This window comes from Pieris rapae, chromosome 8 (genome assembly GCF_905147795.1).
Source record: "Pieris rapae chromosome 8, ilPieRapa1.1, whole genome shotgun sequence".
NCBI classification, from domain to species: Eukaryota; Metazoa; Arthropoda; class Insecta; order Lepidoptera; family Pieridae; genus Pieris; species Pieris rapae.
In genome coordinates, this window is record NC_059516.1 from 10,494,416 (window position 1) to 10,511,438 (window position 17,023).

Sequence of the window (17,023 nt, forward strand, 5' to 3'; positions counted from 1 at the left end):
CTAATAAAAGATTTAAGTTGGCGCCTGGTGATCGGTGACCAAGAACTGGAGTTTTACTTACTCTTTTTTTTATTTGTTTTAATTTTATATTTTTTATTATTACTATATATTTGTTTCTCAATAAAATTATATTTTATACCAAATATAAACTGCTAGCAATTAGAGTTTCCATGAGTAGTTAAGCGAGACTTTCAAGTTATTTCCTCGAATACACAAACAATAGATTTTCCTTAACCAACCACCAACATCACAAATTTTACAATAATGTAAAAAAGGAATCCTGAAGCGACCATGACATCAGGAGACAAATACCGACGCGATGGAAAGAAAGAATTGTGTGGCAAAATATGTTTATTAATTGCGCACGTAGAAAAGAAAATAGTTTAGTGCAAAGCCGTGATTCAAACGCACGACTTCAGGGTTACGACTATTATACCTAGTCTTGCCATAAATACTGAAACAAAGAAAAATACTTTTTTTCTGTTGCAAATAACATTTATTACTTTTACAGTGTGTTAGTTTAATACATAAATAAAAAACAATTTATAATATAAAAAGCTTATTAGAAGTGTTCTCCATTGGCTGCGATACAGTCCTTAAAACGTTGAGGCCAGTTATCAATAGAAGCACGCACTCTTTCTATGGGAAAATTCTTCACTGCCAATCGTATGGATTGTTTTAGGGCCTCCAAATTATTATGCCGTTTAGAGCAAGCCATACTCTCTAAAACTGATCATAAATCATAATCTAGCGGATTAAGATTGGGACTAGACGACGGCAAGTCTTCAGCGCTGATGAAGTCCGAAACGTTCATTTTAACCAAGACTGCGTAGGCCGAGCTTTATGACCCGGTTCCGAGTCTTGCTGGAAGGACCATTCTTTGTTATTGAAAATGGTGTTATTAAGGGGCTTCACTACCTTCTTAAGGATGGTATCTTGATACACTTGTACCGAAGTTTTGCTACCTTTTTCACAAAAGTATGGCTCAGTCTCTCCTTCATAGCTAATACCCAACCAAACCATCACTAAAGTCGGATAGTGCCCACGTTGCACTCTGTCTAGTAATTGGGAAGCTTCCTTAGAGCTTTGAGAATAAATACGGTGATTTGTTTGTTAAAATGTTGCTCGATTGTAAAAAAAATCTCATCCGTAAACAAAATTTTTCTGTGACCTACCTTTGCGTACCGCTTCAGAATTTTTTCGATTGTATCACCCTAATCTTTTTTAAATTATCAGTTGAGAAATTACCAGTACATCTCTTATAGGCTACAAGTCTAAGTCATCTTTAAAATACGCGACATGGTTCTAGGTGCTATCTTCATCTCCCGATATAAAATCTTTTGCTTTCGGACAGGATTTCTTTGAATTCTTTCCCTTACTGCTTTGACCATCTTTTTCGTACGAACACTACGTGGACGGCCAGATATTTTTCTGCCACAAACAGAGGAGGTCTGATTGTACCTATTAATAGCCCGGTACACAAATATTTTTCTAATACCAAGCGTATGGAGAGTTTTAAAAATTGCATTTGGCTCTACACTACTTTGTGTAATGCAATCACAGCGATTCGGTTCTCTTTATCACCTCACTGCATTTTAATATCGCAAAATATTATACAAAGTATTGGCGCCAAAATGAGAAAACTTAATGGACAATCATATAAAAATGACATATTCCAGATTCAAATGTAATATTTTGTTTATTTATAGTTGTATCAGTATTTATGGCCAGACTAAGTATATCTGCAAACTATGATCCGATTTCAGGCAAATCAATAAAATTGTAATATCTGGTCAATGTTCCAGGTATCCCAAGCCTAACTGGTACAACAGAACTAATAGTCCATGTTATCAACGTGAACGATAAGAAGCCATATTTCACTCCTCCGATACAACGAGCTGAAGTATCGGCTGATGCGGATATGGACACCCTGGTGCATACCCTGATAGCGGTCGACCCAGATATCACGGATAATACCCAATTGGTATTCGAATTGGGAGAAAAGCCGGTTCGGGCGGTTGATAAGAATGGAAAAGAGGTAGCTTTTTAGTTTCTCTTCTTTCTTAGTTTTTTATTATCTTGAACAGAGAAACAGACGCGGCTGAGGACTTTGTTTTTTTTTATTTGTTGTTAATCTTATACTACCTTATGGCGCTACAACCTTTTTTTTTTATAGAACAGGGGGCAAACGGGCAGGAGGCTCACCTGATGTTAAGTGATACCGCCGCCCATGGACACTCTCAATGCCAGAGGGCTCGCGAGTGCGTTGCCGGCCTTTTAATTAATAAAGTTATATTAAGTTAAATTTTAAGTAATAAAATGTTAATTTTATTTAGGTGTCCGATGATATCATCTTGTCATCTTGGTTTAAAATTCTCTCCAACGGCACAGTGGTAGTCGGTAATCATTTAGACAGAGAAATTGCGGCCGTGGTTACACTGCCCGTCGCTGTAACAGATGATTCCGCGCCTAATCTTCAGAAGACTGAAGGTAATTATCATGTGCTCTTATTCCTTTTTATTTTGTCCATTTTCATTTTCATGTGGCCTTTACCCTTTTCTTTTTTTATCGAGTAGCCTATTTTTTTAAATTTAATAATTATATGTCTGATTTAATTTTTCACTTGCGCTCACTTTATCTTATTTTATTTTTTCTCGCAGTGGTTGTGATATATACTATAATAATTAACTATGTTTTCCTCATATTGCCCGAGACTGAAACATCTAAGATACAAAATTTTAATCTACTTTTATGAACCTTCCATTTAAGACGAAACGTTTAATATTTATTATCATTGCAGTATTTCTATTGAACCGCATTTTACAGGTGAACTAATAATAAACATAGTGGACGTAAATCGTCACGCGCCCGTATTCACGCAACCCGCGTACACCGAGCGTATACTCGAGGAGCAACCGATTGGGACCGTGCTGAACACGTATACGGCTACGGACAGGGAGACGCCTATATCCGCCATTGTTATCTATCCGCCCAGCCCTTATTTCTCTATTGATAACGTTACAGGTAAGCAAGATTATGCAAAATTGATTATTTGACAAGATAAGCATTTCAGATTATTTATTAGTAACTATAGAACCTATGCAAAACCTTGTTGGGTTGAAGTATTCCACTTAAGAAAACAGTTTCTTTTGTGAACTAGCGAAATGTGGAATCGACTCCCGGTAGGGGTCTTCTCGGAGATATAACATCTAATTTTATAAACAAATAACTCTTTCCTCAAAGTCCGGCAACGCAATAAAATGGGTGTCCACGAGCTGCCATGACTATTTGACTCAATTGCCCCGCTATGCAAAAAAAAACACGCCGATGACGTAGTATGTGGTTTTTTACTGCGTTTTACCGTGCGTGTTATCATTTTTGACTGACATATAAGCCACTTTTTGAACTCTGATTTAACTACTTTTCTGCGACATATATATATCAATATTAAAAGGGCTAGATTAAGATTTTTGTATGTTTGTAACGAATATCATCATAACTGGATCAACGCAGTTAAAAAACTTCATTTTACCGCATTGTTTATTTAAATATATATATATATATAATTATAATTACATATATTTATATATATTTTTTAATTTACTATTTTTAGGTGTAGTAAAAACTATTCAACGAATCGACTACGAAAAAATTCATTCGATAAACTTTACACTCGTCGCTTTCGATTCTGGTGTTCCACAATTGTCGACTTCTGCGGGTGTCTTCGTTGACGTGGTGAATGTTAACGATGAGGAACCGAACTTTGACCAGGAGCTGTACGAGGCTAGCGTCAATGAGCATAGTGTAGTGGGAACGAGTGTTATCACTGTACGCGCTACTGATAAGGATGAAGGTATGTTCTTTATTGTAATAATACACTTTATTAATACATAATAAGAATGGTTTTCTGGTCTGCTTGATTGATTTAGATGGTCTAATTGGAATGAATTTGACATTTAACTTGACATTCGCTTAAATAAATATATTATTATTCTCAGGTGAATTCGGTGAAATAAGATACAGCTTGGCTGGCCAATCGTCATACTTCGACATAGACCCAAACACTGGCATAATCATTGTGGCGGATAATATTGATCGGGAATCTGTCACTGATGTTACGTTGCGAGCAGTGGCCACAGACATGGCGCCTGCGCATCTCAGCAAAAGCACTAGTGTTCCTGTGAGTATGATTTGCTCCATTATTTTTATGATCTAAATTTTATAAATTTTTACTTTGCAATAGCAATTATTGAAACGTTTAAATAATTGAATACAATGATCTGAAATATTTCAAAGATCTCTTCGCTCAAAGGCCGGCAACGCATCTCATAATAACTAAAAATATTTTCTACTCATTTTATAATAACTAATAAAATGAGTGTCCATGTAGTTTATTTTTTATGTACCGTTCTGGAGGCTCGTTTGCTTGATATATGTATATATATATATATTTTTACGAAATTATTGTAGGTAGAAATTATACTCCGTATAGGGTACTCGAACATCTGTTTTAAGGGTACGAATTTTAAATGACAAAGTATTGCTGATGTAAAGAACAGTTGATGTCAAAGATTTTAATTACCTAAAAAATTAGGCTTATCAGATAGTGCTTTAGCATGCAGTATTGTATTAGGTATTTGCGCTAGAGAGAAGAGTTAAATAAAGTTGTATATTTCTCTCCCTATTAAAATTTTAAACGAATTTCTAGTTCCGTCATAAACATGGCAACTTTTCTCATACTTGTTTAATTTTAAACGTGAATACCGTTAATAATTGCTATTTTATTTATTTATTTTTTCCAGGTACATATCAAAATAAATGATATAAACGACAATCCTCCAATATTTTCCCAAAAAGTGTACAAGGGAACTATTGCCGAGAACCTTCAACTGAACCCTCCAGCCGCCATTCTTCAAGTCTTAGCTGAGGATAAAGACGTTGGGGTTAATGGGAAACTCCTTTATAGGATAGTTGATCAGACTGTACCAGGTATTTCTCGTTTCAAATGTTCACTTGATATTACACTACAACTCTATATTAGCTCTGTATATCTATTTTAGAAATTGAATATTATTTCATCACAAAACTAAAAACGATATAAGAGCCTTCTCTTATTAAAAGTTTGGGAACGCAGCTAACTCACCTATTTTAACATATATATTTTTTGTAGCTAATTTGCCATCTATATTGTCATCAGAGGTATAAAGTAACGTATGTATATGTATTTCTTAAGTAAATAGCATATGTACCTGTATGTATGTTTTTGTTCAACATTATTTCTTTGAAGTTTGTCTCTGTTATGTTCATTAGCATTTTTTTCTGTGTGGTACATGTCGCACAATAATCACGTCTCTTCAGCTGTTTTACTACAAGAACAGGCAGCTTGCCCTTAGAACACATCAGATGACTCGTTTTCATCTATTACTTAAATAGACTATTACAACAATATTAATAATAATGCACCATCTGACATAATTTAATTCGCATTTCAGGCACTTTTTCTGTAGACCCTACGAGTGGTATCATATATCCTTCCAAACCCGTGACAGGCAACACGACATATTCCCTCACGGTGTCTGCATCTGACCACGACGGGCAGGGATTCCAGGACACGGCCAAAGTGGACATATTCGTGATGAGCGTAAACAGACACACACCTGTGTTCGTCGAACCGCCGCCGGATCAGCGTACTATTGAAATTCCCGAGGTAGACATTTCTACTTAAATTTGTTTATGAATTATCTGTATATTGTAATTGCTGTGGTATCGCTAAAGCTCAAAAATGGTTGCATTGATTTGGCTAATTTTGAGATTAAAATATTTATGGAAATGAAATATCAAGTAAATGAAAATATTACAAAACGATAATTGAATTGTCCAATTAAAACTGTACGTAGTTGGAAATATCTGGTGTGTTTTGTATTTATTAAAATAATATGTAATAACGAACAATTACACTATTAATATAAAAACGAAATAAATAATATTTACATACTAAAAAAGGTTCAAAGTGCAAAAAAACTAACGAAAGGGATCAGTGTGTGAGGTTTGCTTATTTTACGCTATGGATATTCTTTATACACCTCTTAACTATATTCTGCGATAGCACAAACATTTAATTATATGCCCTCAGTAGTTAGTACCTATCATTGGTCTATTTTAAAATTGTTGTATTAAATTGACACTAATAGTATACGATGTTCGCCGGCTGTGTAATCGAAAATTAATAAAATGTCTTTCAGAACGCAGCACAAACAGATTATCTCATAACAACGTTCAAAGCTACGGACGAAGACAGTGGGGAAAACGGCCGCGTCTCTTATTACCTCAAAGTCGATAACAAAAATGTGGTCGAAACTCAGGAATTCAGTTTGGACACGAATTCGGGGCAGTTGAGGGCGAAAACCTTCTTGGATAGAGAGCTGCAACCGGAGTATGAGGTAAGTCCACTTGCGAAATTCATTAAAACTTTGGTACCTGGTGGTTTTATAAACATTTAAAATCAATGACATTTTCCACCTTTTTAGTTAGTAATAGCAGCGGTGGACAATGGTACTCCAGCTCAATTCGAGGCTCTACGGGTCATCACAGTTGTATTGTTCGATGATGAAGACAATGCACCCATCTTCCAATTGCCCACACACACCTTTACTGTACCCGAAAATCTTCCAGCGGGAATTATTATAGGTAAAAGATTATTATCATTGCACTCCTTTTCCATTTGTAGGAAAATGTTTTTCTGTACATTTTATCGATTACAAGCACAATGGGTATCTCATGACCCTGGTTTTACAATTTATTGCAGCTTCTTTAAACTCATCTCTTTTCTTCTCTACTCCTATTTTATTCTTGTTGTTTACATTTTTAACTTTAAAAACTTTTAGTATAGTATGACAATATTCCGTATCTTTAAATTTAATTCAATGTTTCAGGTTCTGTAAAAGCCATAGACAAAGATTCAGGAGAAAACGGCAGAGTGTACTATCATCTACTAGAAGGCAACCAAGATGGCGCCTTCACTCTAGACAGGACACAGGGAACCATTCGGGCTAATATCAGTTTTGACAGGTAGGAGAAGATATTATTATATACTCTACAAAAACTCTTTCATATTTTGACGTGGAAACGTGTAATTATTATATGCATTTGGTAAATTAATTAATAATAAAAAAAAACATATATAATGTGTGAAACGTTAATTAATATATTTAAATTTCAGGGAAAAACGTGACGAGTACACAATGACAATATACGCTAGCAACAATCCGATACTGGAACACGCGGCCGCCATCTTGAATTCCATAGACAATACCACTGACAGCCCAGATGCGAGTGTTACCATTGTTAAAATTAAAATACTCGACGAAAACGATAACGAACCGAAATTCGAAAAAAAGGTTTACTATGCAGGTATTGCGAGCTAATTATTCAAAATATATTTATATTGAACATGGTTAATAATAACGTTTATAGAGAATCTTTTGATACTTCGAAATATATTAAAGTGTGTCAAAAAAGTATGTATTTGGTATGTCAAAAACATTGTATTATGCCAGACGAAACTCGACCCCATTTAATACCAAATATTTTTTATCGAAACAATTTAGATCTTTTCTTTTCTTTTTTTAGAACAATTGTAAATTATATTTCACTCAGAATTTACGTTTATTTTTTAAAGTATTTTCTAATAATATAAGTACAGTCTGCTTTTTAAATTTGTTGCAAAAAAAACGTTTTTAAATTGTTTTATATTTATTTATCATATTATTTCTTGAAAACCTCATGTTTTACAATAAATATTATTAATTGATACCAAAATCGTACTAAAAAGGTATATTCTTTATTGCTGACCAAGAAATTACGAAAGCAGATATTTCTCAGCCTTATGTAAAAGAACTGTAGTTTAGGACTACCCAGATACATTTTGTATCTATTTATTTTAATAAATATCTCTTATCCGATATTAATTTGGTATAGTAGTCTAAAATATGAGGAATATTTTAGGTGTCAAACACACGGCGCGTATCAATGAGCCGATAATATCTCTGGTAGCGTTTGACCCGGATCTGGACGAGAATGGAACCTTGATCTACATGGTGGCAGCTTCCAACCTCTACAAGTTCGGGGCTTCGCAGTCCAGTGGCAGTGTGGTGCCTTCGCCCTTTAATATCACACAGGATGGTAAGATTTTTCTTCGATTGTTTTTTTTTTTAATTAAAGTATCATGTATTAACTAATCAACTATTGATTTTTTAAGATGTCATGTGGAACATGGTGAGATTGTATATCGATCTTTAATTAACTGTCTAGAGATTTAATGAACTCTCTAATTTAACTACTTTACTGCGACATATATACTACACAAAGATTCGAAAATATATTTTTTAGTATCGAAATTAATTATTTTATTAAATTTTAGGCACTCTAATGACCGCTCACTTCATGTCGGAGTACAACCAAGATAGGTTCGTACTGGACATCATCGCACAGGAAGTAGCACATCCTCACAGACAGGCCAAGGCACAAGTTTATGTATGTACTTTAGCTCTCTTTCTATCTTTCACTTTCATAATATTATTTATGAATTTACATTTTATCAAATCAAAAAATAATTTCTTTGAAACACAGGTTTGGATAATAGATCGATCATCTCTCATCCGCATGGTGGTATCAAGAAGTTGTTCCACATCTGTGGATGCTGTAGAACGAAGATTAGGAGAAGCTGGAAGTGCTTTATTGGTTCCCGACAGAAGAGTACCACTCGTGCAGGCTGATAGGAGATTGGATGATTGGTGAGTTGATATGTTAAAAACTGTGTTATTATATATTAGATAATCATGATAGTAAGTATTAGTGACTACAACTTTTTCGTGGTGTCTAAAAAATATTCAAAACTAAATGAATATAAATAATCTAAAATTTAAATCTAAAGAACAAATCAATTCACATCTTCAGTATGTACCAGGGTTATGTGTGTGAACAAGTGTGTGTGACTGAGATGATAAGTGTGCGTGCGCAATGTTTGAGTCTGTTTTATCGTGTAGTACTCGCGATTACAATATTATTTTAACAAATAAAATGTCCATATCTTTTTGAAACCTAACAAAGACGCATCATAATCGACTGAGTACGCATTACTATAACATTAGACTGAGATGGGCATATATCTGAGAGCTGCTTTGTTAGGTTTTATTTAAACAAAAGGTAACTCGTTTTAGGTGTGAAGTTCACTTGCACGCAGTGGAGCCACTGACATGGCAAGTACTACCCGTGGAGAAAGTTCTGGAAAGTATCGACTCGAAGTACGATGAGCTGAAGGACGTTTACCAGCAGTACGGGGTGGAGACTCTTATTGCAGCTAGTTCCACTTCCAAGGGTATGTCCAGAATAGATGTATTGTTCCCCACCAAATAAAATAAAATGCAATTAATTACTACATACACACATATTATTTTTTAAACAGTAAATTTGTCTTTTTATCAACTATTATAAATACATTACAATAATTATAAAAATCTGTATATATAGTTTTATCTCAATTGTTTCGATAAAGGTAATGCCAATTAAATGCATTTTATTATGACGTGTTCATAAATAGACGTACATAATTTCGAACGTGCACGTATAAAGTATATCGAATACGAGTAAGTATTTAATTTCATTTGAGCTTTGAAGATTTTGTTAGATCCAAACCAGTTTTTTCTAATCTTAAACTCAAATAACAGTTCCAGATAGTTTCGACCCAGCGCTCGCAACGTTGATCGCACTTCTGATAGTTCTATTCACGGGAATCGTCACCTTTGTGGTCGTGTGTGCCTGCCTCAAGCATTGGTAAGAACACAAACGTACTTCTATGTAATAATGATTTTAATGTGATTTATTTTGTTACTACATTCCTGAAAATCCAAATATACTATTTTAAAAATTAATAATATTATAAGATTACGATCATTATAAACGTTACTACTACCCTCGATGCATGAACAATAATAATGGCCGAAAACTGTGGAGGTTGCTAGAGTAGGCTTATTGTGTGAGAGACACAGGAGACCGGCTTCGGTCTCATCCCTACTCCTTGCTGTTTACTAGGAAGTGACACCGTTTTAGTCTGGCAAAGTGGTAACACTAATCATAACAGGAATAAACTGTCTTTATACTAATGTTAATAAAAATCAGCTAGCCGTTAAAATTTTACCCTCATGCACCTAAAGAAGTTTCACTTAAAAAATATAAACATTTCCAGGGTGATCCCTCCGCCATCCCTTCAATCGAGTAAAGGGGACAGTTTGGCTCGTCGACGAATTCTCGAAGAGCTGAGTACCACAGAGAACCCTTTGTGGTTGGAGACCAAGTTGAGGCCTTACGAGGAGCAGGAGCTCACTATGAACGTGTTTGGAGACCAGCAGGACACTTCTAGTGAACAGCCACAGGTGATAACATATACAACATGTACATGAAGTTTCAAAATATATTAAATGGCTCAAAGTTTGCATTACTTTTACATAGTTCAATAAGTTGTAACCAGTACACACACACACATTATTGTGGAATTATTTAAAACAGTTTTACTTTTTTTTTGTTTTCACAATCAATTTACTTGATTAGTATACCCCCTATATTTTCGAGGTCCTTGACAAATCCATCCCTCCAACGCGGCCTCGATTTACCAGGTTTACTCTTGCCACCAGGTTCTGTATTCAGTAAGGATCTTGGGGTTCTTTCGTCTTTATTAATGTCGTCGTAATTAATTGGACGATTTTGCTAAAAATATCTAGGAAATAGATTTCTGTGGAGCCAGACCATCTTACTCCATTATTATTTGTCTTGATCCACCGACATTACCTACTTTAATGTTATATATATACTATTTGCAGCCAACCGACAACACATACGCAACAATCCAAGGTCGCGGAGAGAGATTCGGGGACTACGCAACGCTTGGGAGGGATTCACCGACTCCTCTTGAAGCTGCTCTGGGCTTCCAGGTAACTATAGCTCAGAAAGTTATGTATTTCCTTAAGAGTTAAAGTTGAGACTTTGACTAACTGTTACTCACGTATGTCAACAATGGATTTTGATGTACATACAGGAGAGTTATTTCGTTATATCACTTTCAGCTATAAATTACTTAAGAAAGGTTAATTATAGAAATTCTCAGCCTTCAGTACCCAAAAGACGCTTACCTATCAAAATTATAAAATATATTTAAAATAAATGTTATTCGTCTCTTTTGTTCAGAGTGGATACACAATTTAACAGAAAGAGACGAAAGAGTATTGTTGTTTTTAGATGTTAAGTTTAGTAAAGATCAATCATCAATGTTTGCCCACGCCCTTCAGGGGGAAATTTCTTTTTCTAAAACTTTCTGTGTTTGCAATTCGATTTTTTACCTAAAAACCTATCATTTAGGTGAAAAATTCCATGTTTTAATGTAAAGAATTAAGTATATAAAGAGAAGGTTATAATGATTTTAGAAAGAGTAAATTGGTGCACGGCACAAAAAAAGATTGGGAAATACTTCTTTATATACAAAGTTGAAATATATTTTTGTCCTACGTCTTAAGTTATTTAATATAAAAATCAATTCCAGGGAAGCACATTCAAGCCTCCGGCATGTGATACTCCCGAACCTCCTCCGCGGCCGGCAGGGATGGGGCCGCTTTCATAGTTTTTCGTTCCCCTTTTTGTAAATATAAACATTTTTAAATAAATTACAAAGACTGAAAGAAGTGAGTAAAAATGTTGCCAGTCAAAAATTTCCCAGATTTTAATAATTTAAAACAAACAATGAGTAAACGTCTGCAGTATTAATTCGTTCTCATATTTTTGCGTTTTGTCTTAATTTAAGAAAATCATAACTGGTTGGTATTTTATTTATAAAACTATCAGCATTAACCTTATTGTCTTTTTACATTCCTTTAGACGTGATTTTAGAATACAAATATGATCAAATTCTAGTCTATGGAAAACGATTTATTATGTATGAAAATTGACGAAAATGTTTAATTCCTAATTAACTTCTTATCTATAGAAGCATAGGCTAGAAAAAATGAACCAACTTTATAAAATTTTGAAAGTGATATTCTTGGATTTGGATAATATTTGAGTATTATATTCCATTCAAGCTTTCAAAGCAATTGCCTAGTAATTAGTCGGAAACTAAGTCTTATTGAGATAATGAATTAAAATTAAAGAATATTATCCTTATATAAGTTGTACAGTGTAAGTTTAATCAAAAACATCAACAATCAGTTGTTTTTGAGATATTACCCATATCCAGGAATTTCTTGTTTTTGAAAAATTTAAATTCTAATTTGAAAAAATCATAGGTAATGATGAAGTTTATTATTTTTTTTTTATTATTTAACTTATCATATCTATGGTCGCTTAAGTAACCCTTAACTGTTTATAAATGACTCTGAGTGCGACTATTATATTGAAAAAATGATAAAAATCCGCTTACCGATGCGATAAGTTTCTTATATGATTGTAATTTGAGTCATTTTGTAAATATAGATTAATTATTGCATGTTGACGACGTGTTATTTATATATTTAAGAACTATTGGTGCATTCTTCTGTTCTCTTCTTTCTACATATACTATACATAAACACTAAAGTAAAAAAAATATAGTTTATATTTATCTATCATTTGTATTTACGAATGAATTTGACAAAATAATTCATATAATTTGTCGTACTCGTATCGAAGAACTAAAACACTCTGACATCTCTCTTCAGCACAGCGTCAACAAAATTCGAGAGAAAGAGACGAATGAGTGCAATCTGTATTTTTGCCTGTTTATGAATTATTTTAAATGTAATTAAAGTTACCGGTAATACGTCGACAACGTTCATTTATTTATGTACATTTTGATATATTTTAGTAACATAGTATTGTCTTTTATTAACCTATCTTTTACACATTTAAAGAAAACACTTTTTTAACGGATTAAAGTTTAAATAATATGTTTAAATAATTATTAGTTTACAATAATACATAACTTTAATCCGTTAAAAATTGTTTTCTTTAAATATTTTAGTAAGTTTTTGGTGATTTTATAGTTGATTTTGGGTAATACCATTTGTCGGCTTATAAAAAGTCTATTAGTCTATTTTCAACGGTAATAGCAAAGGCTAGCTTTTATATTTTTTATATATAGATATATTTTTCTATGAGTTTTTGTGATATTATATTTTTGAATATAATGATATAGCGACACAGTTTTTTTTACTTGAGGTAATTCATTGTCTTACCCACTGCACTACTTCTTACTGCGGGAGGGTTATTTGGGACATACTCTCTAAAACCCCAAGGTGCCACCAACTATCGTCTTATGCGGGATTCGGTACGCAGTATCACAAGCATTTACTTATAAATGTGTGACTTTGTGTAAAAGACAAATATTATATTATATATTTGTTTTACGTGTCATATGTACAAAGATAAGCCAATTAGTTCTTATCATCGTTACCAACATCCAGAATACATATTGAGTCAACCATTCAGACAATCACAAATCACTTCCGGGCGGATGCTTGGCTCAATATAAATTGTTTTCGGATTCCGGGTGTTGAAGGAAAGTAAGATGAAGGTTATATTTTAAGGTAGAACTCTCTATTTTTAATATCAAAGTATTTTTGTAAATACCTATTTTTGTACGAATAAAAATATTAAACAAACTATAGTTTTATTTTATTTTAAAGCATATAACAAAGACCTCGTATCGAAATAATATATTAAATAAAATAGTAAGTAGGACATACTGTCTCGTACAAACCAACACAACAATAAATATTTAAGATTACATTTTACTAGGTTAGGCCGTTCATGGCATTATTTTTTCTTATTAGTAATTTTTATATAACCTATTGGCTACCTAAATGAATTTCGTGAAAACTTTGGGAATTTCGATGTATGACGGAGTTATGACATTACTGTCAGCTGCAAATAACTTAAAGCTCTATGACATGGCAGCAGACAGTAACAGCAGTTCTAATATATATATTTTCATAATAATATAATAAAATCATCGTATGTTACATTAGAAAACCACTAGTAGTGTAGAGAAGGTAGTGGTTTTCTCTCTTCTTTATTTAACGGAAATATAATACCGTCTGTATTATATATCCGTTAAATAAAGAAATATCTATCAATTCTTTGCCGGCGGGCTAATTCGTGATTATTCAGACTAATTTCTATTAACAAAACCTAAGTTAGGATATAGGTAATTTTTTGGTCACATTATATTATAATGAGAATATTTACTCTTTAGAACCCAAATCTAAAATGATGACCCTTCTTATATTTAATGTCGGTGTAAGGTTTAGATATCAACTATAATGTTTACTACCAAGGCTGTTCATTTTATTCCCTCGGGCTTTCTTAGTTTTATAAGCGTGGTGATTACCCAAATCGTCGGAGTTACTGCTTCAGAATATAGCCAGACGCAGGCTCTGTCTTCAACAGTTAAATTGCAGTCGTTCGTTACCATTTAATTAATTCGTTTATATTCTATTGTAGGCGAGTTGTAAGTATAGCGGAAAAACTAAAATTCTCTATTATTAAAACCCATATTTCTCTATTATTAATACCCCCATGACCCATAATAAAGAGCCCCTCTCATCCCTTACTCCTTATATTTACTTTTCATATCATAACATAAATGTAACGTGTCCATTACTTTTCTTATTTCATAAAGAAATTCCGAAAGACATGTTTTTAGGCATTCGTTCAAGTCATAAGAAGAATACGCCATCTTTAAATATACGTCAGCTATACATTTCTGTTTGAGATTCATTAGCCTTTGTAATGATAAGTCGTAATTGTCCCGTTGAATCTGAAATTAAATAGAGAGATAGATTTAGCCTCGCAATACGATGTGACAGGTTGTGTTTTCTAATATGAAGTTTAATTAGAGAATTGTCATGAAATGAATACGTCCTCCAAATTATCGTGGATAACTTCTTTGTTTAATTAAATGATTTCAAAAAGGAATTTTCTGTCTGGTATCCACGCGATTCTGAAGGAATATTATCGTTGTTTTGAGGTGACATTTGAATTCGGTTTAATTTTCTAACAACTGATTTTGTTATCGTTTCATTTCCTAATTGCATCCATTATGATGGCATAAAAAAGTTTCTAATTTTGACTGTCTAAACATATCTGTTGAATTAGTTTGGTTTCCAATCCTAACTCTTCTCTATCTGATTGTATAGAAAATACCTATTGCAATCAACTACATATTATAATACAATAATATTAAGATGGTATGTTATTATATTACGTACGTATTCCACAAGACATGCACCCGCTGCGTCCTCGTTTCTCGGATTATCCAAATGGCACTGATTTCCTAAATATCGAAAGCTTTTTCGCCATTGTTTAATCTGCAATAAGTAAAAGTTTGGAAGACACAAAAAGCTTATCGTATTTAGTAATTTATTTGTTAGCAAGAAATATGAATGTTATAAATGTGAGGTATCTATTTATTTGTCAAGCTTTACTTTGACTCCTCTTAATATACCTAGAGTAGATTTGGGACAATTTTTGACTAGAAGACTTAAATATCTAAATATTCCAAAACTTCGATACCTCTTTAGCAACCTGGTGGACGGCTTTCTTCTCTTGGTGATCTGCCACGCTTGCTACCTGCAGGCAGTCTGCTTCGCAACGGTAGTAATTTCGTTCGGGTCTCTTTATTTCCAGTTCATGTAGGGATAAACATTCCAGCCACTACAGATATTTTTAAATGAAAAAAATAACAAAAATCCTCACAATTTATAATATCGCCAACAACTTAAATAATGTCTATAGTATGCACATGACCACAATACTCCATACTTGCAGTCTCCGTGCACAGCCTGACCATACAAATGCAACCTGGCCTGGGCTGTTGACATAATTTCTGTATACAATTTTGCATCGCTTACATAAATTACTTCATTATTAAAATATGAGCAAGGAACTATGTACATAGTTGCCATCCTATAAATAATCAAAACAGAAAACATATCGGCATAATTTAAATCCCTTGTCACGAGTTGCCATATTTTAATTAAAATTTCGCTATTATATGAAAAAATATTACCCTCTGACTAATATTGTTCCGATTAAAGCTATGTTCCTTGTGGCGTACCATCTCAAGGCGGTAATGAGAAGTCACATTGACGCGATCCACCTGCGCTACAGAAGCCCAGCTCTTCAGGAGCGCTTTGTCACTCTTATCCAGGTCTTGGGAGGCCTTTATGTAACCCTCGTACTTGAGGAGGAAGGCAGTAACGTTTTTTTGATTTACCTATTTTTTTAAATATATATGATAATATGTAATACATTCGAGAATACATAAAATTTTATAATAGAGTTGATAGTCACAAGGTCAAAGTCTTTTGATTGTTAAGAATAAAATGTGCGCAGAGACTGCCACGGTGAAACTAAATGATGCTTTTGATTTTGCCACCACTATGTGGAAGCAGGTGCTCACTGAAGTATTTCCGAACCAATTTTCCTTCAAGAATGTACTATTTTTTTTTTAATTCCGGCAACGCACTTGCGTGTCGTCTTATTAGTGTCCATGGGCAGTGGTATAACTTAACATCAGGTGAGCCTGAGAGATGAACATAAAACGAGCGCTCAATACATAAGAATTAAACTATAATAAATACTTAAATGACTAGTGATTTGTCTTACCTGACATATACATTTAGTAGACATTAATAAAATAACAAAAATCTGCACACCACACAACATGATAGATAAAATACTTATTTGCACTAGCTCCACATATTAATAGGAAATGTCATGTTCTAGGTGTCAAGGCGATTGATAAAATTGTAATAATGCATCTGATTACGCAGAAATATGTTTTATCAGGCGCATAATAAGGCAACATGGCTCATGTAATACCGGTAACAAAATTATAAAAGACAGCGGTGTTAATCTAGTAGAGGTATTCACATGGGTCCAATTGGAATATTTTACTACATATATATACAAGATAAAACTTCCTACTGTAAAGCAAAAA

General features: G+C 33.5%; 2 protein-coding genes across 2 annotated transcripts in view; one reads left to right on the forward strand and one right to left on the reverse strand.

Annotated features, from left to right (window-relative positions):
• Window positions 1–13,322, forward strand: part of LOC110992066 (cadherin-87A) — a 38,437-nt gene extending 25,115 nt beyond the window's left edge. The window contains exons 18-36 of the mRNA XM_022257733.2: window positions 1,806–2,038; window positions 2,337–2,490; window positions 2,827–3,024; window positions 3,614–3,853; window positions 3,999–4,180; window positions 4,803–4,989; window positions 5,493–5,707; window positions 6,243–6,440; window positions 6,528–6,687; window positions 6,933–7,068; window positions 7,220–7,410; window positions 8,005–8,181; window positions 8,420–8,532; window positions 8,629–8,792; window positions 9,219–9,376; window positions 9,726–9,831; window positions 10,244–10,430; window positions 10,875–10,985; window positions 11,591–13,322. Coding sequence (XP_022113425.2) covers window positions 1,806–2,038; window positions 2,337–2,490; window positions 2,827–3,024; window positions 3,614–3,853; window positions 3,999–4,180; window positions 4,803–4,989; window positions 5,493–5,707; window positions 6,243–6,440; window positions 6,528–6,687; window positions 6,933–7,068; window positions 7,220–7,410; window positions 8,005–8,181; window positions 8,420–8,532; window positions 8,629–8,792; window positions 9,219–9,376; window positions 9,726–9,831; window positions 10,244–10,430; window positions 10,875–10,985; window positions 11,591–11,668 — 3,188 coding nt within the window. The 3' untranslated portion in view covers window positions 11,669–13,322. The remainder of the gene's footprint in view (window positions 1–1,805; window positions 2,039–2,336; window positions 2,491–2,826; window positions 3,025–3,613; window positions 3,854–3,998; window positions 4,181–4,802; window positions 4,990–5,492; window positions 5,708–6,242; window positions 6,441–6,527; window positions 6,688–6,932; window positions 7,069–7,219; window positions 7,411–8,004; window positions 8,182–8,419; window positions 8,533–8,628; window positions 8,793–9,218; window positions 9,377–9,725; window positions 9,832–10,243; window positions 10,431–10,874; window positions 10,986–11,590) is intronic.
• Window positions 13,323–13,678: 356 nt separating this feature from the next.
• Window positions 13,679–16,822, reverse strand: LOC110992075. The gene is made up of 5 exons (XM_022257741.2): window positions 16,690–16,822; window positions 16,091–16,297; window positions 15,595–15,735; window positions 15,291–15,389; window positions 13,679–14,839 (listed from the first exon to the last, which is right to left on the reverse strand). The coding sequence occupies exons 1-5, from the start codon at window positions 16,747–16,749 to the stop codon at window positions 14,630–14,632; spliced, it is 717 nt and encodes a 238-aa protein (XP_022113433.2). The 5' UTR covers window positions 16,750–16,822; the 3' UTR covers window positions 13,679–14,629.
• Window positions 16,823–17,023: the final 201 nt, after the last annotated feature.